Here is a 20,468-nt window from a genome sequence, read left to right as displayed (position 1 = left end):
AAGTGCCCTCTATGTCCCAAGTACTTTTACTACCTTTGGTCTAAATATTCACAACCCTGCAATGCAGGTATTATGTTCATACTACGAAGATATGGAGACTTAAAAGTTAGATGACACACTCAAGGTCACACAGTAAGTGGCAGAACTGGGATTTAAACCCAAGGTCAGCCTGATTCAAGGTTCCTATCCTTTCCTGACACAATGCCATCTCTTCATTAGTATTTGTTCTAAGGAACTGAGTTTTTCCTCATTCCTAGTGGATGTGAAGTCAGCAGTGACTGCCCTCCTCCACTTCCCACCCCAAGACCTTACTCCACTACTCTAGAAATATCCTGCACTTCATCCTTTGTCTCAGAACACTCGCTTCCCTTCCTCCAAATAGACTAGGTAAGTTATCAACTTAGGAAAGCAATTGACATGCTCTGACAAATACGTATTCTACTATACTCCCAAATTTAACTTTCCAAAAAAACTCATTCCTTCTCAAAAACGCCTGCTTAGCTGAATACCTCATATGGCGAGTATTCAATGCAAACGTACATATGCCGAACACTTAATAAGATTTAATTTTCTCTCAAGAGTGAAAGGTGGCCAGGCACCGTGGCTTAAGCCTGTAATCCCAGCACTTTGGGAGGCAGAGGTGGGCAGATCATGAGGTCAGGAGATCAAGACCATCCTGGCTAACAAGGTGAAACCCGATCTCTATATAAAAAAAAAGAACGAAAGGTAAATGTGATACAGTAAGTCCCATTCCTTTCTCCTACCCAGCAAAACCCCCACATCTATCAGATACTCAAATGTGATGGCAATTTATTAATGTACAAACATGTTTTAAACTACTAAAGCACTGTCTTTCCATTGCCCATTTAGGACTTTCATTGATCATAAGGACTTCATTTCCTAAGTCCTTCTCCCTTCCCCCACCATGCTTCCCCCAGTACCCTCATTCAGCAATGCTGCTTCCCTCTCCAGTTACGGGAATGGAAATAGACTGGCTGTGTTGTACAAGATTCTCAGAGGGCAAGCCAAAGACGTTGGTTTTCATGGAGTAAACCAGCTCAAACAGGCCTCCATGCCTAAGTCCTTGCGGAGAAGGCCCAGCCACAACAAAGCTGCCAGGCAGGCGGCTCATTTTCTCTTAGGAAGGCAGCAGATGTCCTGTGTCATGTCTGCACTAGAATACTGCAGCCAGAGGACTGAAGAGCTGGGCCACTTCAATTACATCAGAAAAGATCCAATAGGACTATCAAGGACCTCTCCCATTATGGCCCGACTTTAAAGTTATTATTGAGCAGCCAATGATGCCCAGGACTTTGCCACCAAACTTTCTTCACAACTGTCAACATGGCCTTAGGACTGGCCAGACACCACCTACTCTGTGGCCTTGAACCCAGCCAGGCCTCTCAGTGATCTTTCCAGGGCTCCACCCCAACTTGCCACAGAGCTCCAAGAGCCATGAAACATGGGAGTCTCTGTCTTTCTAAAGCTCAGAGAGAATTAGGGCAGCTACAGTCCAGGGCGAGACCAAGTAGCTGAGCTTTCTGCCTGATATGCAAAGAGAAAACTTGAGTAGCAGGGACATGGGACCATTTGGTTTCTTATATGTGCCACTGCTGAAAAAAAAACTATGTAAAGGGACTGCAGGGGCTGGGGAGAAGGCAAGCAGCAACCAGGAAGTGTGCTGGGTTAGGAAGGAGCACAGCCCCAGAGGAAACCTTTCTGATTCAAACTCTTCCACCTGTTCTGCCCCAAGGCTCCATTTTCTCATCCCCAGATGAAAGAAGTAGAACTTCTGATTCAAGTGCTGGGGGTCCTTTGAGATCTCTGTAAATACAGTTCACTCAGTCAACATTTACTGAATACTCACTGTTTACTGAGTCTAGAGAAGGGAAGTAGAAACAGTTGAGTACAATTTAGTCTGAAGTCTCATTGGAAGCCCATCCTACAATAGTGACCGCTCCTGAAACCTACCTGCCAAGCCACCAGACCCTGCTTGCTGTAGGGCAGAACATGAGAAACCATGTTTGTTGGATTGTAGAGAAACCTCAACCACTTCCGCCCTCTCCCTGGACTGTGTCCTTTGATACGTGGAGACAGGTAACAGCTACTGGGATTATCTGGGCTCCTTCACTGGGGCCATGGGAAATTCACGAAGTTCACAAACCCTCTTACACCTCATAGCTAAGGAGGAGCCGTCCACAAGAGAGATGTCAGAAGGCTGAACAAGCAGTGATGGGCGTTCAGAACAGGAAGACCTAGGGCTGCTGGCAAGGTGGGTATTTGGAAGGAGGAGGTAAAGATGTCTTCAAATAGGCATCTTGGGCCTTTGTAGGCCAAGATCCTTGTCTTGGGTGGCTAGGATCCAAGACTGGGATGACAGAAAATGGCTTCGGCATGCTGTGGCCTCTCTGCCTGTCTACTGAGGAAGTTCAAAGCTTTCTCCTCAGGACAGGGGGTGGGAGGGGTGAGGGAAGACCTAAGGAAATGAGGACCTCAGAAGGCCCCCTCCAATTCAGAACAAAGGACTTCTGGCCCATATATGTTCTGTATGTTTTCTCCCCTTGAGGTACAACTCAGCAACTGCACCAAGGCTCCAAACAAACCACATGGCTCACTTAAGGTAGAAACCAAAACCTGCTTTATAAGGCTGCGTGGCCATCAGTGGCTTCTCTGCTGAGATATGAGGTGCCAGCCAGGCAGACAGGTGACAGAGGGTGACCCTACCTCCCCTTCTCCCCATCACCACCACCCCTCTGGTCCTACACAGACTCATCTCTATAATGAAATCACTTCAAAAAAATACTCTGAGGAGGGACAGGGTGAAGCGGGAAGGGGTTCAGGCTGGTCAGCAGGCCAGTTCCCGTGAGGTAGCTGATGCCCATACTCCTGGGCAGAGGCTTGTGGAGAGAGGCCAATCATGGGCTCACAGCCAGGAGGGAGTCACTGGCTGACTGCAAAGTGGAAGGAGCAGCAAGTCTTGAGGTCCGCCCAGAGTACCTGATCACAGGTAATGTCGGGGTGGAAAGGCTGGGCTCTTTGCTGGTGTCCCCACTGTCCTTTGAGGAACTTGGTTTCTGGGGATAAGGGGAAAGGCCAGCCTGGGTCTTCTTGGACTTGGGTGTGGTCCCATCTTCAGTGAGTAGCAGACTTCCTTCGCAGGAGCTGTGATTTCTGGAGGGAACAGGTGGGGAAAGAAATGGCTGAGACACTGTTTAACTGAGACTTTACCTTAGGATTTGCTTCAGAGTCTGGAGCAGGCATTCACATTATGGTGTTAGAGGCCATAATTACATGGATATGTAATAACCACACAAAACATTATTTACTTGAAGGCTTGAGTAAATGGGGGTGTGGATAGAGGGCTAAGGACTTCCCACAGCAAGTGGGTATGGCTGACAATGGCCGCGTCCAGAGGCACTTCTGTCCTCCAGCTCAGCTTCACTGCTCATCCCAAAAGCTACCAGAAAAAGGACAAACATCCTGACACTCCCACCAACCCCCTGCTGGAGAATGCTGATTTCACTGCCACAGTCTGGGAAGAGAGGAAGGAAGAAAACTCTCCAAACTCATAGCCAGAAGCCCCTCCCTTGCCCAGGCAGCACTCACCCCAGCTTGCTAGTCTCTGATCTGCTGAAGGCATTGAGTATCAGGTCATCCTTTGAGACAGTTGGAAGTGATGTCGGGAGAGACCACTAAGAGCAAAGGAAGCAATGAGACCCAAAGGGCTTGGTGGAGGCAAGGCAGGAGTGTTTGGGGTCTTGGGACCCTCTAAGTGATCTAAGGGGCTCTCCTCTTCCCTACCCCTCAGACATGGGCCCAGGTGGGTAAAAGTCTCAGTTCTCTTCTGAATCAGACAAGAAGTTGAGGCCTACAAAGCACTTTTTGATCCTTGAAAGAAAGGTACCCAAGGAATCCTGGAGGCAACTATTCCCTTGAAAGGAAAGAGTGGTGAGACAGAAGCAGAGCCTAGCAGAGAAGTGAGAGAGGCCTATATATACAACCCAACTCCTGCTGCATGCGTAAGGCAGAGGAGGAGGGGCCTGAGAAGGAGCTGTCCTCAACACTGGCAGCACTCACCACTGGAGCAGAATCAGAGACAACTCCCATGTGGAACCCTTTGTAGCACCAACTCCGGAGCAGATCTACTCCTAGGACAAGATTAGCGGGAGTTGGGGCTTAAGAAGGTAGAATCAATTGGCCAATTCTTCTTTCCAGAGAGGCCCATTTCTTGGTATACTGAGATTTAATCTCTCACTAAACATGGCTTTCTGAGGGCAGGGACGGCACATCACCTTTGAGCTTGTTGCCATGGTATTTCTGTTCCCATTGGGTGGTAAGAATGTTGAAATATCGTGGTTGCTCAAAAAAGCGGAGATAACGAGAGGAGACATGAGAAGGAAAAATTCGTTCAAACTGACCACGGCGAGAAAATTCATCTTCCATCTCGACCAGAATCCGAACATCATCTGGTGTCAGGACATCCAGCACAGATGCATAGAAGTCCTGTGGTCCAAGGAACAGAGAGGAAAAGGGTGTGACAGAGAGTGTTAGCCAGGGGCAGGGAATCAAGAAGCTGGGGGGCAGGGAGCACACCCTTGGGGTCCTACCGCTCCAGGACACTCCTGGAACTCCCGATGGTAGCCTAGTGGGCCAGCTCTGAACGCCATCTGTTCCTAAGTCTACTGAACTTAGATAGTGGGAGAAGACACTCTTGTTTGGGGTCGAGGGAGCCACTGGAGCTGAGACATTAAGTAGTTTGTTGAATAAACGAGGATCCAGCAATTCAGATTTGGCACCAGTCTTCTACCTGCCAAGCTTAAATCCGGCTCCCTTATCTGCTCTGAGAAAGTCAGCTTCTTGGGGTCTCTCATTGTACTTCTCAGAGAAAGAAACCCAAAGGGTAAGTCTACAGTTGGGACGAGAGGACCAGAAAACATGCTAAAGACAACCAGCTATGCCAACAAATCTCCGCATATCAGAAGATCACAGGCCTGAATGAAGAAACCCTCCTCCGAATAAAACCTGGTTGCTTTTGGGTCCTAAATGTTTGACCAGCGAAGTCCTCTGCTATCATTGGGAGGAAGACCAATCTCCTACCTGATCAGGAATTTTCTGGGTCAGATAATAGGCTTTCTTCATCTTCTGTGCAGTGAAATGCTCTGGAGCCATTCGACATTTGTCCCCGGGGGAGGTGGGCAGGCTACAGCAGAGGCTGGAAAGAAAGCAAAGGGCAGGATCAGCAGCTTTGCATTTGGAGGAAATATGGAGAAGGTCCAGCCCAGCAGACACCCTCCTCAAGGGAAGACAAAGACGTATGAACAGAGGATACTTAAGTAGTAGGTCGGACTAAAATGCACTTCCCAGAAGTAACCTGTCTGAGAGTCATCAAATATTAAGTGAAAGAATACAAACCACCATCTTTAGAATGAATTTGAATGATAAAAAATGAGGACCTTGCAATAAGCCTTATAGTGGTATATATTTCAGTTTAGTTTAATTCACCGAACACTTAAACTATATACCCAGTTCTGCCCTACTGGCTGCGTGACCCTGGGCAACTGACTCAACCTCCCCTCATCCCAGTTTCGTCACCCACGTTACTACAATTACCATAATCACTGTTGAGAGAGATACAAAGATGACTGGAGCCCAGCATGGTGGTGCACACTAGTCATCCCAGCTACCTGGGAGGCTGAGGCGTGAGGATCACTTGAGCCCAGGTGTTCAAAGCCAGCCTGGGCAACACAGACTGTCTCTAAAAAATGAGTAATAGCAAAATAGAGATGACTAAAAATCAACCCCTGCCTTCAAGGAGCTTACGGTATGGCAGGTGGGATATGTCAAATGACAACCACTGGACATAGCCAGACGTAAGTCTACAAGGTGCAGTGGGGAAAGCAAGTTTTGTTATCAGGCAAGTCAGGATTTGAATTCCAGTCCTACTACTCTCTAACTGAATGACCCTGATGGGCTACCTAATCCCAGAGAACTTCCGTTTCCTCCTCTGTAAACTGCAGGTATGAATACTAACTTTACAGGGTTATTGGAAGGATAAGTTAAAGGGTTCTCCTCACACATCTCAGGTACTAACTAAATACAAACTCCTTCCTTTCAAGAGTGGTTCCAAACACTTTACGGTATGGAGAAAAAAAAAGGCCATACTGAGCTGAACTAGACTTTGATGAACAGGTGAGGTTAATGGCAGGATTGGCGGTGGGGCATTTCAGGAGGAAGAAACCCCATAAGCAAAGGAACGAACACTATGGGGAATAGCAAGAGGCAATGAACATTTCAGAGAGGAGACTGGACTAATTGTCCTTAAGGATCATTCCGACCTTGAGGTTGCGTGAGTGATGCAGTTTGTCAGGGCGCAGGAGCCAGGGGAGAAAGAAGACAGAGATACACCAAGAAAAAGAAAGCTGGGACCCTGACTGCCCTGGTAAGGAGTTATTTTTTTTTTCTTGCTACAATGCCCAGGCTAGATAAGAGTACAGTGGCTATTCACAGGCCTGATCACCATAGTGCACTATAGCTTTGAACATCTGGCCTTAAGAGATCCCCCTGCTTCAGTCTCCCAAGTAGCTGGGACTAGAGACACACACCACAGTGTCTAAGAAGTTTAAATGTGATTCCTAGGCCTGTGGTTCCTGAGCAGGGGTGGACATAACTGAACATACTTAAGAGGCAATGGTGTGGTGCAGTAAGTAGCATAGGAGTGGACTACAGGGGCAAGATTGAACAGCAAAGGGAACCAGGCCGGAGGGAGCACCCAGAACCCACTCCTTCCCAGAAATTACAGCAGGGCTATTCATGCTGCCAGCAGAGCTGCAAAGAAACAAGGGCCTAACCTGGTGGTGGAGCTGCTGCAGCTGCTGGGGCTGGAAATGACATCCTCTACATTGGGCAGGACAAAACCAGCCAGGTTCAGAAGGTCACGAATCATCTGGCCTTTGATGCTGATGTCCAGTGGAGAGCTGGAGTGGAGACTTCAGAAAAAGGATAAAAAGAGCGGTCAAAGCAGCACTCCAAAACAGTCTTTGGTCATATGTGCAACTCAGGGCTGGCCTTTTACTTCCTGGCTTCCCTAGGATGAAAGCTGCTCAAACATCCCAGTACAGAATCACCATCACAAGAGTTTCTTGCCCCCAAAACAGTGAATAACCTCACTCAGGGTGGTAAACCTGCCCATGACCTTGATCTGCTAAAGGAAAGCCAGTGGTAAGGATCCATTAAAAAGAACAACTTACTGAGTGGCAATGGGAGCATGAGGATAATGGAAGGATTCTATCATGAGTGTCCTGAGAATACCACCTACCTTGGGGAAATGTTGACTTCCAGGACCCAGGGCTTGAGGTTTTCGTCTAGCATGATGTCAAAACCAAAGAGCTCATGGCAGCTATAGGGCCGCCGCACATACATCTTGAGCAGGCTGGTCACGTAGGGCTCTGACCTGGTCATGGGGATGAGGAAGTACTCATTTCAGCTCCCAGGGGACTCTACCAAGAGCTCTCCTGCCAAAAGAGTGGCCCAGAGATAGGCAGGCAGAAGCCACCCAGGAAAGGCAGCTCTCAAGAGACGCATCTGATCTGGGACCAGCTCCTGGGGATGAAGTTCAGCAGATGAGAACTCAACTCTAGCTATTCCTTCCTAGTCCCTTTCCTTAAAACCGAACCACAGCATGGCCAGAGTCCAAAGCACAGCAGTGTGAGGCCCAGGAAGAAGGAGGGGGTCAGCAGCAGGCCCCACAGCCGGGTTGGCAATGTGACTCACGAGATGATGGTTTTGACAACAACATCTTTTATCTTCTCCCAGATGGCATCACTATTGACTCCCTTCTGGCTCAGGTAGTTCCACAAAGCCTTCAGTGCCCTGTAGATGAAGGAAGAGGAAGTATTAGGAATTATATTCTAGGAATGAGTGACAAAGAGTAAGGAACAAGAGACCTAAAGGTATTTTCTTGATATCTATCTCTTCCTTTGCCATTTTCAGTTATGAAAGAGATGAACTTGAATGCAAATAGACCAACTTTTTTTTTGAGTCGGAGTTTTACTCTTTCACCCAGGCTGGAGTGAAGTGGCACGATCTCAGCTCACTGCAACCTCCACTCCCCGGGTTCGAGTGATTCTCCTGCCTCAGCCTCCCAAGCAGCTGGAATTATAGGTGTCCACCACCACACCTGGCTAATTTTTGTATTTTTAGTAGAGACAGGGTTTCGCCACCTTGGCCAGGCTGGTCTCAAACCCCTGACCTCAGGCGATCCACCTACCTTGGCCTCCCAAAGTGCTAGGATTACAGGTGTGAGCCATCGTGCCCAGCCTTAAATAGACCAATTCTGAATTGGTAAGTGTTTATATAATCTCTGGGTCTTATATTAATCCTCCATTCACCATGCCCCTAAAACTGGACTGGGACACTCTGTCCTCAGTACCATTTGTGGCCCTGGCAAGCCATTTCATCTGCATTGGCCTGGTACTCGGCATTCTTCTTATTGACACTGTAGTTGGTCAGGTGCATGAACTTATTGCCAAGACTCTTCATGGAAGGGGAATACCTGGAAGGAAACAAAAGGCAGGGGTAAGATGATGACAGAGCAGACGGAGAAGAGGCCAAACATTCTCCCAAATCCTGAAGAGGTGAAGAACAAGTGATCTTTTCATAGCCACAAGGACCTGAGAAGTGTGTCTGTCTATTGGCAAAGTTCTGAAAAACCACAGCTAAATTCATCTCCTTTTTCCCACCTCAGTCCTGCATGCAGGAAGATCCTCCTCTGATTTCATGAAGTAGAGAGCCTCCTTATTTCCCATTTCCTGACTTCCCCCTTGCTAACAAAAACTATCAAAACATTTGTTATTTTTTTCTGTTTGACGTCCTCTAGTTTCCTCCCTCGGAGGAAAATAAAATCCCCAATATTGTCAGAGGATACCTCACCACTGTAACATACTTGCAACTGGCAAAGCGGACCAGTCCATCTGAAAAGAGGTAAATCCGCAGAGGATCATAGGAAGTGACGTAAACATAGATCCGCAGGTCAAACTTGCTGCCGCTGATGAGGTAGGGTTTGTGTAGATACCTACATAGGACAAAGGCCAGCTTCTCATCCAGCCAGATGATGGGGCTCAGTGGATAACCAAGGCACAGAAAAAAGCTAGCTAACAATCCCCAAGATAAAGACCTTAGAATGGTCTTTATTTTTATCTTTATCCGGTCTGCTTAGAACAGTTGGCTAAGGAAGCTCTTTGGCTGGGAGAACAAAGGGCAGAAGAATACTGTAAAAAGGGAACCTCAAGGCCAAGGAGGTGGGAGGATGGGCTAAGGGCTGTGCTACAGGCTCACCTCTGTACCAGGAGGGGCCTTCGCTTGGGGAGCTGACTCCACTTGTGAATAACCTGGATGCCAATGCCTCGGGCTGATGCTGGCTAGGAGTAGAAAATAGGTAAGATTTGCTCCAGGTCCAATGCTCTATTGTTCCCACTCACAGACCATAGTCTCCTGGTAACTGTGATTCACTCACTGGCTTCACAATCCACTTTTGGCGGCTGCTGCTCTCCCACGCTTTGCGCAGGAGCTTGGCATCCTGGGGCAGGATGAAGGACTGGGGGAAGAAACTGAACTCCTTTTTGCCAAAGCGGCTCTGCATGCGTGACAGGTTCCGCCATAGCCGGTCCTTTCTCCCAATCTGGAATGAGCCTGGGAAATGGTTTAGCTACAAAAGGGAAAAGGGTGAGTGCAGGAAGAGGGCAGAGGTGAGGCCATGAGGAAGATGACAAGACTCACTACCATTCCAGCTTCTTTAGCAGCACTCCAAGCTTTTGTTCCATCTTACTGTCACTACCCTAATGGTCCTTAAGTATCCAACTGCCGAGCACTCATCAAAAGGTGGTTAAAACACAGACAAAACGCTAACGACTAAGACAGACAAGTTATTCACCTTAAGTGCAAAGAAAAAGCTAATACATCTTTTTCCATGAAAGCCTATGGGATGAGGAAATGAGGAGAGAAAAGCATTTAGCCTTTAGTAAGTCTGGGGGCAAGGGACTCATTCATTCCAACATGAGACCAGAAGTCCTCTTTACACATACTCAATTTGGGGGGAATGGAATGTGCAGTGGTCATAGGGAAACATAATAAAGAGAAAACAGACAATGCAACTCAAAACACATCAGAGGAAAAAGCATCTTTGAGAAGCTACAACTGCCCAAGATACTGCAGCTGAATTGGAGATGTTCATGAGCCACTGGAGTCTCTCACTGTACCCTCATCCTGTACTTTCTCCTCTGTACACCTTCCTGACTTCCCCACGGTCATCATCCTCTTCCCACCCCCTACCCCTACCCACAACATCACCCTCCTCTTGGCCTAGTCCAAAGTCCAGGGAAACAGCTCCTCAGAAAGGGCCCCTACCTTCTGATGCTCTCGAATGGATCGGAAACTAGGAGACTTCATGTGGTGTCCCCAGCAGCCCAGCCAGTCATCGTTTCCTATAGGAGGTACAGTAGGGAATCAGCCTTGCTAACAGCTCAGTCCTGGGACACAGAGGCCCAGAGGCCCCAGAACTGGGCAGAGCTCCCAGACCTGGTTTTCAAAGAGTTGCTACGGAGCTGTCCTACATGAGGCCCTGGGGCTAGGGATAGAACAATGGCCCTCTGTGTCTCAATTCTCAACCACAGGCTCAGCCCAGAAGCATTTCAGAGCTGTTCCCTCCCCTGAGGTTGGATTTCAGGAGAGGGCCCCAGCTGCCCCCACACAGGCACGAGGTGTCTAGAGTGCTCCCCCTACGCAAAGCCCATCTATTTGGGGCAAAAAGGACAGGCTCACAGTAAGGCAAGCAACTCACTTTTGCTGATTTTAAAGTGGGACCGTCCAATGGTCTGCTTAACAATGTTGGGGGTCACTGTGCTCATCTTCCATCGGAGCAACTTCCTCTGCTCCCAGGGAAGTTTCTCCACTGGGAAGAATGCAAAGGGTGTGGGGATGGGGGGTGGAGAGGAGCAGAGAGTCATGGTGAGAAGACAAAAAAGATGGCACGGCCACCCATTTTTCCCTTGGCAGGCAAGTCACTAACTATTGCTCCAGATCAGTGTTTCAGAGGAGCACACTTTGGGAAAGAAGAGGGGCTGTGCAGGAATGAGGAACCAAGAAAGGGGAGACTACAAGGGAAAAGCAACAAGGTTGGAGAGCATGAACTAAGCGTGACATTGCAAGGCTGAGAAGGGTCAGCTAAAGGACAGATAAGAAAAATTAGACCTAAGACCAGGTCGGGAACTGGACACATTGTGACAATTGCCACAACCGCCATTCTGGAAACCCTCTTCCACCTTCTGCCACCTCCTCCCAACTTAGCTAGCATCCTTCTCCCAGGGACTCTTCTGCGCTTTGACACTTGGCCAGGTTTACCTCTCTCATCCCGAGTGCCAAAATAGATGGTAGGGGGAACGTTGGGAAAGAGACTGTAGACGAGGGCTGGTCGGACAACTTTCTCATGATTGGAAAGGGGTTTGGTCAGAATTTCCATACAGCTTCTAAGATCGAAAAACAAACATGGAGTAGAGAAAGAGAAAGCAACAGCCCGAAGTGTCGTTGCTATTACATACAATTTCTTTCCAGGTGCTGTCTTTGAACTTGTGATTCTAAAAAGCCAGGTGCTCAATCATTAATAATTATTTTACACATATTAATCTATAAGATGCTAAGCTAATCTACATACAGCCACATCATCAAAGGTCACCTAAAGACAAGGTTTTCCAATACTTCATTCTGCAATACAGCTCCAAAATTTCCTGTGACAAGACACTGGCTGGGAAAGTCCCTGAAAGGAGTGGTTCTGAGATTGGGAAATGAGTGTGGGTGGATGCTAGAGGAATGTGCTATGCTAAGACGAAGAAACAAATGAGAGAAATGAATGATGTGAAAATTATGAAGGAGGAAAACCAAAAGAGAGCTGAGGTACAGACTTTTAGATAGAAAAGGGGAAAAGCAACAGAAAGAAAAGAAACAGTGGTACCTCCAGCTCATTCTATATTTAGGTTCATCTAAAGATTCTTGGACGGTTAGTGCTTTTCTCCATTTTGGAAGTGATTTGTGACACTTTTTATTTAACAGTACGGGAACACAGATCTGGATGTGATGAAGAGATGTAGCTGATCTGGGGCAGTAGGCCACAGGGGTCCCTGCTGTTACTCCAAGAAGGGCATGGCCAAGGCTGTCTAAGGGGTGTTAACATGGCAAACATATCAACTACCTGTCAGGAAGCTGACAGACCCAGATCATTCCTTTAACTAGCACTGAAAAATGGAGAAAATCGCTGTTACTCTTTACAACTTAGATTATATGATCCACAAATATTATTATCATAACATTGTTAGCTTAAAAAAAGCCATTTGACCTATTTTCAGCACAACAGAAATAGGCACTGCATGTGAAACACTTCAGTGTTTTAAATCTTAAAGATTTTTAGTGAATTTTATTGAATCAAGTTAAATACTAATACCCAATGAAAAAATTCCAATTCATTCAACTCTATTCCTCATTTTCAGAACTTTTTCTTCAAAGGCTTTTGGTTTACTGAATTTGAAAATTTGAGACTGCTGAAAATCAGTAAGAAAGACTTAAAATTTAAAAACAAAGATAGAAGCATAAAATAGAAGATAGAAGCATAAAAGTGTTTTCCAGAGTGGTACAGCCACTCTGGAAAACAGTTTTGGCAGTTTCTTAAGAAACGAAACATGCAACCACCATACGACCTAGCAATTGCACTCCTCCTGGGCATTTATCCCAGAGAAATGAAGACTTATATTCACACAAAAATATGTACATGATTATTTACAGCAGCTTTATTCATAAGAGCCAAAAGCTGAAAACAACCTGAATATCCTTCAACAGGTGTACGGTTAAACAAACTGTGGTACATTCACACCCTGGAACACTATCCAGCAATAAAAAAGAATGAGAACTATTAATACGTACAACAACCCAGGTCAATCTGCAATGAATATGCTGAGTGAAAAAAACATCAATGCCCAAAGGTTACATACTGCTGTCATTCTATCTGTATAACATCCTTGAAATGACAAAAAGGAGAAGCAGTGGTTGCCAGGATGTTAAGGAGGGGATGGGAGCAGGAGGGAAGGAGGTGTAGCTTCAGGGGTAGCAGAAGGAGAAATTCTTACAGTGATGAAAATGTTCTCTTTTTCTTTGAGACAGAGTCTTGCTCTTGTCATTCAGGCTGGAGTGCAGTGGTGCGATCTTGGCTCACTGCAACCTCCGCCTCCCAAGTTCAAGTGATTCTCCTGCCTCAGCCTCCCAAGTAGCTGGGATTATAGGGGCCCACCATCACACCCGTTAATTTTTGTATTTTTAGTAAAGACAGGGTTTCACCATGTTGACCAGGCTGGTCTCAAACTCCTGACTTCCGGTGATCCACCCACCTTAGCCTCCCAAAGTGTTGGGATTACAGGCATGAGCCACTGTGCCGGGCAAAATGTTCTATATCTTGACTCTAACAATGTTAACAATATCTCAATCATACGATATTGTACTTCAGCAAAATATTAACCAGTGGGGGAAACTGAGTAGAGTACAGGGGATCTCTCTGCATTCCTTCTTACAACTGCATGTGAAATCTATAATTATCTCAAAATCACAAGCTTAATTAAAAAAAACAAAAACAAAAAAACCCTTGTGAATTGTCTCACAAGAGTCCTGAACTTCTCAAGAGACCTGGCTTCTAGTCTAGCTGTGCTAGAAACTATAACCTTGCAACAGCTACTTCACTTCTCTGGTCCTCAATACTTACACTGGACTTGATGGTTTCCATCTCTAAAATTACATGATTCTTAGAGCACAACAGGAAACGCAATGAAAGTATTGGTGTGTAAGCTGGGCACGGTGGCTCATGCCTGTAATCCATCCCAGCACTTTGGAAGGCCAAGGCGGGTGGATCATGAGGTCAGGAGATCGAGACCAGCCTGACCAACATGGTGAAACCCTGTCTCAACTAAAAACACACACACACAAAAATTAGCTCGGCGTGGTGGCGCATGTCTTTAATCCCAGCTACTCAGGAGGCTGAGGCAGGAGAATGGCTTGAACCAGAGTTGCAGGTTGCAGTGAGCCAAGATTGTGCCACTGCACTCTAGCCTGGCAACTGAGTGAGACTCCATCTCAAAAAAAGAGTATTGCTGTGTAAAGAAACAGGTAGCATTTCCAATGATTTTTCTGTGGTTGCCAAATTTTCCATAATAAATACACAAATCTTTCATAATAGAGAAAAAATAATATGTTAGCAATCCAAAAGTATTTTATTTTAGTCATCTTTAAAACACAAAGTGATTTGGAATTTATCTATCTCCATTTTTGGTCCGGTGCAGTGGCTCACACCTGTAATCTCAGTGCTTCGGGAGGCTGAAGCAGAAGGATCACTTGAGACCAGAGTTCAAGACCAGCCTAGGTAATATAATGAGACCTTCCCCCACAACTCTATAAAAAAATTTTTTTAATTAGCTGGGTGTGGTGGATGGTCCTGTAGTCCCAGCTGCTCAGGAGGCTGAGGCCAAAGAACTGCTTGAGCCCAGGAGTTTGAGGTTATAGTAAGCTATGATGGAGCCACTGTACTCTAGCCTGGGCAACAGAACAAGCCTCTGATTCTAAAAAATGAAAAACTATATTTCCATTTTCTTGAAAATTATGTTTAAGCCTCATACAGATAAGAAGTTATGTGTAATTTGTAGAAGCTAATTAATTATTGAGCAAATGATTCACAAATATGTTTTATGATTTTCATCTTATATATCAGGAAGGCTTAAGGGCTATGTAGCTGCCCTGAAGTAGGTCCTTAAGTGTAGAAAAGGTAGGACTCCAAATCAATTACATGTCAAATATCTTTCTCTTCTGAAGAGTGGAGGTACTTAATTAACATCCAACATACATAACCTGAAGTCATTTTGCTTTTCTGGAAGGAGGATGGGCTAGGCTCAAAGTGAAAATTTATGCATCAGATTCAAGGTACCTGTGATGGGATTTCTATCTACCTTCACAGAGAATCCCAGTTCTTTCTCTCACTTTCCAAACGGCTCTGCCTCCACCTTACAGATTAGGGGCTCTAAAACTGGAGTGCAGCTGCCACACCATCACATTTCACAAAGATGCAGCCTGTCTTGTCCATACTAGACAAGGCAGAGAAGGCTCCCTTTCTTCTTAGCTTCATCTAAAGAAGGTTGATGCATAGAGAAGCAACCCAACTCTGGGAGCTCCATATGTTGGTCAAGCCTAATGATATACAGCTAGGTTTTTTGTTTGTTGGGTTTTTGTTTTTGTTTGAGACAGAGTTTCACTCTCGTTGCCCAGGTTGGAGTGCAATGGCGCAATCTGCGTTCACTGCAACCTCCACCTCCCAGGTTCAAGCAATTCTCCTGCCTCAGCCTCCCACATAGCTGGGACTACAGCATGTACCACCATGCCTAGATAATTTTTTGTATTTAGTAGAGATGGGATTTCATCATGTTGGTCAGGCTGGTCTCAAACTCCTGACTTCAGGTGATCGGCCTGCCTTGGCCACCCAAAGTGCTGGGATTACAGGCGTGAGCTACCATGCCCGGCCTGCAGCTAGGTTTTAATTAAAAATTAGGGCCAGCTGCAGTGGCTGGGTGTGGTGGCACAATCCTTGGGAGGCCAAGGATAACAGGCATGTGCCACCACACCCAGCTAATTGTTTCTATTTTTAGTAGAGATGGAGTTTCACCATGTTGGCCAGCCTGGTCTCTAACTCCTGGCCTCAAGTGATCTACCCATCTTAGCCTCCCAAAGTGTTAGGATCACAGGCATTAAGCCACTTCGCCCAGCCCATGATACTGTTTTTTGTTGTTGTTGTTGTTTTGTTTTTGAGATAGAGTCTCACTCAGTCACCGAGGCTGGAGTGCAGCAGCATGATCTTGGCTCACTGCAACCTCTGCCTCCCAGGTTCAAGTGATTCTCATCCCTCAGTGTCTCCCAAGCGGCTGGGATTACAGGCATACACCACCACACTGCTAATTTTTATATTTTTAGTAGAGATAGGGTTTCACCATGTTGGCCAGGCTGTTCTCGAACTCCTAATCTCAGGTGATCAGCCCACCTCAGCCTCCGAAAGTGCTGGGATTACAGGCGTGAGCCACCACGCCTGGCCCATGATACTGGGTTTTTTCTTTTTTGAGACAGAGTTTCGCTCTTGTTGCCCAGGCTGGAGTGCAATGGTGCATTCTCGGCTCACTGCAACCTCTGCCTCCTGGGTTCAAGTGATTCTCCTGTCTCAGCCTCCCAGATAGCTAGGATTACAGACATGTGCCACCATGTCCGGCTAATTTTTTATATTTTGAGTAGAGGCGGGGTTTTACCATGTTGGCCAGGATGGTCTCAATCTCTTCACCTCATGATCCACCCACCTCGGCCTCCTGAAGTGCTGGGATTACAGGCATGAGCCACCACGTCCGGCCTCCATGATACTGTTTTTAAGCCACAGTGATGAGATGTGCTTCTGGCCACCCCCCATTACTTCCCATTCAAAAACTAAAGTCATAAACATAAAAATTTGGTTAAAATGCATTAGAGTCCTCCAGGTCATTAATGACTTGGGTGGTTAATCTCTTTATAATCTTGAAGAGACAAAAGATGAGCATCTAACAATGAGCTATACAGCCACACTTACCGAGAGATCATGGCCACTGATTCGCCGCGGGAGACTGCACTTAATGAGGAGCACTCTGAGTCTCCTAGGGGAAGGAAAAACAGAGGAATTCTAACTAGAAGAGGCTGCAGCACAAACTCACCAAGCCTGGGCAGCTCCTCCTTGAATATCTTAGGCTCAACCCTTCTTGGGGAGCCACAAGCACCACTCTGTGGCCTTGCACTGCCTTCCTCAACAGAAGCAGGGAGAAGGTGAGACCAGGGGGACAGGCGGACTAGAGACCAAAGTCCTCTAGAAGGCACTACCCCCTTAAGACCCTCAAAACAAATGAAAGATGTAGGTAATGTGAGTCAAGGACCTAGTATACAACTGTTAGTCCCCTGCCCACCCAGGTCATAACCAACTCCTAGTTTGAAGTAAAAGGGTTCCCTACTCACCCTCCTCCTCTTCATTCTCATCATGGCTACAACAGTCTTCCAAACCATCTACTAGTTCTTCTTCTGTATCTTCAGTCTCAGTCTGGTCTGCCTGGAGGTCAGTAGCTGAACTAAAAGAAAGAATCATGACCCTAGCCTAGTCAACTCCATCAAAGAGGTCACAGTCAGATTCTCAATCCTTCATCGGCTCCCAGTATTTGTCCCTTCTCCGTTACCAGTCTGCTACCTCTTGCCTGGACCTCACAACTCATTTCTCTTGTCTTCAAAGCTTAGGTCTAGGCATAGCTCCTCAACCTTACATTTTCCATTCTGCAAAAAGGCACTATGTCTTCCATTTTCCTTGATGTCCCTCATAGCATGTAAGTACAAAAATTCTACATCCAAAAAATCATGAATGGATATCTGGTAATTGACTGGAAATGTCCCTAGGCCACTCTCTGGGAACTCAGAAGAAAGCCTTAGTGGATCAAGTTTCCCGGAAAATAACCAAACACAAGAGAAGGAGCCAACTATGTGTATCTCCTAACTATAAATGGCTGTCATGCCAAGAATGACTGAGAACCTGATTTGGTTTGGAAAAAGTAGGAAAGTCACAGGCTTCAATATTTGGTGTTCATAATTCTTATTTCTCTCATGGTTTTCACTTAAAATTGGGGTTGGCAAACTTTTCTCTAAAGGACCACAGAGTACATATTTTCGTTTGCAGGCCAGTTTGTCACAACTACTCAGCTCTACCACTGTAACAAGAAAGCAGCCACAGACAACTGTAAATCAGTGGACATGGCTGCATTCCAATAACGCTTTATTTACAAAAGCAGGCAACAAGCAAGATTTGGTCTGTAAGCTATAGTTTCCCAACCCTTGCCCTGAAGTGAAAACCAAAAATTCTAGGGCTAAAAAACAAAGCCAGCTTTCAGAGGTACAGGGTCAGTGCCACCCCAAATTATGGTATATCCATTCTACTGCTCCAAATGAAGCAAAAACATTCTCCAACTTACCTACTATCCCTACCAGATGAGTCCAGCTCCCTGGCCTCTTCAGGTCTCTCCTTCTCAGACTGGCCCAGCTGGATGGAAGAGAGGCGGCTGGCCACATTGGCTAGGCCAAGGGTTTGAAGAGAAGGGGGACCTGGAGCTTTGCCTTCTCCAAATGCTGGGGGGTCAATTACAGATTCACAGGCAGGGCTGTGATTGAGCCCACTGGCATGTGAGGCAAGGAGGTGAATGCTGATACGTTTGGTACAGAAGACTGTATTGTCCAAACCCAAGGTATCCGAGGAACCAGGGAGGACCCCACTGACTGATCCAGCATCCTCCTGAAGAAACTGCCGATTGACCGCAGGAGTTTTCCACCGCCTGCTCCTGCTGAGGTTCCACTGAAAGGTGGGGTTCAGGAAACTAGACTGTTCAAACTGGCAGCCTTGCCTTGGCATCTTCTCAAAGCCTCTTGCGGTCAACTTCCTCACGGCCTCAGTGAACCGAATCTCTTTAGTTGGAGCCTGGGAATCAGAGCTGTCATCCAGAACATGGGAATGTGGCTCTGCCCTCATGGCTAAGTTATTCCGGTTATACCAGGAAGAGGCAACACTGGTGGCAGATGTGTCATCAGAGCTAGGGGTAGACAAGGCGATACGGGCATTGGCATCAGCTAGGAAAGTGCCAATGCTTTTGGGCACCTTATGGTCAACAGGCTGCAGTACACAGTCTCCAGTACCCCCTGAATGATGCCAAGAGATGGGCTGGACCTTGGGTGAGGATACTGGCTTCAGGCCCTCTGTGGTCTGTGATAAAGGCACTTTCGTGCTATTTGGCCGCATGAAGGAATTATTATTCAGCATGGGCTTACAGGAGGAAGACAGTGGAGATGAGATCTTTCCTGAGATGGCAGAGGCCAGGCTCCTCCCTGAAGGGTTTTCCCCAGCCGCGGCCAAGGAGAGGTACGGTTCTGTGGATGAGGAGGCCATGGGCTGGGCCATGGGGAAGACCATGGAAGAAGTGGCCTTATTGGCAGTGAGACTGACAGGGAGGCTCTTTTGAGGGAGAGAAAAAGGGCTTTTTTCTGATGGGCTTGAACGCAAGCAAAAAGACTCCAGTTGCTGGTACGGTTTGTGCCGATAGCTGGAGCGGCGGTATAGCAGGGTGCTGTTGAACAAGTCTGGGAGACAGTGTAGGTAACAGGAACTCCTATGGCCTGCAATGACAGCCGTGGTCCCAGAGCTACATAAAGTGCTGGGGCAAAAGAAATATGCTGGCTTGTGGGGGATGCCCAGGAGACCTGGGCCCAACCCTGCAGACAGTGTCTCCACGTGCTTCTTCTCCAGCTTCCAGATTGGCTTCACTTGCTGATGGGCCTGAGACCAGACTTTGCCCTCAGAGGGTTTCTCAGGTGGCGCGGCAGGCACTGCGCCTGGGGGACCACTCTGCTTGAAGCTGTTTCTCTGGCGGAGGCCAATACTGTAGTGCTCTGTTCCTGCTGAGGCCATGAGGGGCCCACATCATGGCCACACGGTCTCATGGTCTGGCTCAGGTAAGGTGCCACACACCTCCAGCAGTAGCAGCTGCATCCTGAAGTCTGTCAGTCTGAAGGGGAGAAAAATGACAGGAAATGTTACGGCGCCAGGAGGACAGACACCATGCCACAGCAGTCCTCAGGGAAGCAGTACAGTCCCACTTCAGCATTTTTGGGCAACCAGTCTTGGTCATCATTTGGGGCCCTGGGAGAAGAATACTAGATTTCCAGGGAATTTTCAGTGGTCTTCTTACTGCCCTCATGTGATAAAAGCTGGCTTCATCAAAGACTAAGACACTGAGGTGCCACTACCACTGTGAGGCTGCTCATGATCCCCCACTCTCTCACTTAGAAAGCTTTCCTCTTTCTCCAAAAAAAAGATGCACCTTTCTGTCTCATTGCCCACAGCTTTCAATGACGGGGGCTACCTTCCCTCAGCAAAACCAGTGTGGCTAGGATTATAGCAAATCTGAAGTGAGAGAGAGCAGTCAATATCTTCCTCCTCATCCCTGAATTCTGAAAGATTAAAGATTATCTGAGGCCAGGTGCGGCAGCTCACACCTATAATCCCAGCTTGAGCCCAGGAGTTCAAGACTAACCTGGCCAACACGGCAAAACCCTGTCACTACAAATAAATTAGCTAGGTATGGTGGCATCCACCTGTTGTCCCAGCTACTGAGGAGGCCGAGGTGGGAGGATCACTTGAGCCTGGGAGGCAGAGGTTGCAGTGAGCCCAGATGGTGCCACTGTACTCCAGCCTGGGCAACAGAGTGAGACCCCATCTCAAAAAAAAAAAAAAAAAAAACAATAACCCGATCTGAAAAACTCATTTTACATCTACTGCTCCCTAAATCAACTCAGCTGCC

General features: G+C 47.0%; 1 protein-coding gene across 23 annotated transcripts in view; it reads right to left on the bottom strand.

Annotated features, from left to right (window-relative positions):
* Nucleotides 1-548: 548 nt before the first annotated feature.
* Nucleotides 549-20,468, bottom strand: part of TTLL4 (tubulin tyrosine ligase like 4) — a 43,581-nt gene continuing 23,661 nt past the window's right edge. For 9 of the 23 annotated variants that reach the window (XM_078328513.1, XM_078328516.1, XM_078328512.1 and 6 more), the window contains 18 exons: nt 18,093-19,673; nt 17,095-17,204; nt 16,679-16,742; nt 11,395-11,519; nt 10,835-10,945; nt 10,402-10,478; nt 9,512-9,703; nt 9,334-9,416; nt 8,942-9,070; nt 8,429-8,551; nt 7,771-7,869; nt 7,316-7,450; nt 6,849-6,986; nt 5,098-5,212; nt 4,293-4,503; nt 4,078-4,148; nt 3,607-3,692; nt 1,852-3,171 (listed from right to left, as the gene is read on the bottom strand). In XM_078328513.1, coding sequence (XP_078184639.1) covers nt 2,916-3,171; nt 3,607-3,692; nt 4,078-4,148; nt 4,293-4,503; nt 5,098-5,212; nt 6,849-6,986; nt 7,316-7,450; nt 7,771-7,869; nt 8,429-8,551; nt 8,942-9,070; nt 9,334-9,416; nt 9,512-9,703; nt 10,402-10,478; nt 10,835-10,945; nt 11,395-11,519; nt 16,679-16,742; nt 17,095-17,204; nt 18,093-19,576 — 3,609 coding nt within the window. In that variant the 5' untranslated portion in view covers nt 19,577-19,673 and the 3' untranslated portion in view covers nt 1,852-2,915. Of the gene's footprint in view, nt 703-1,851; nt 3,172-3,606; nt 3,693-4,077; nt 4,149-4,292; nt 4,504-5,097; nt 5,213-6,848; nt 6,987-7,315; nt 7,451-7,770; nt 7,870-8,428; nt 8,552-8,941; nt 9,071-9,333; nt 9,417-9,511; nt 9,704-10,401; nt 10,479-10,834; nt 10,946-11,394; nt 11,520-16,678; nt 16,743-17,094; nt 17,205-18,092; nt 19,674-20,468 lie in introns of those variants that run through there. The other 14 variants (XM_078328519.1, XM_078328521.1, XM_078328518.1 and 11 more) reach the window with 6 other exon arrangements.

The sequence above is a fragment of the Callithrix jacchus genome, chromosome 6, assembly GCF_049354715.1.
Source record: "Callithrix jacchus isolate 240 chromosome 6, calJac240_pri, whole genome shotgun sequence".
Taxonomy (NCBI): Eukaryota; Metazoa; Chordata; class Mammalia; order Primates; family Cebidae; genus Callithrix; species Callithrix jacchus.
Note: the sequence above shows the minus strand (reverse complement) of the source record. Positions and strands in the feature narration are given on the sequence as shown.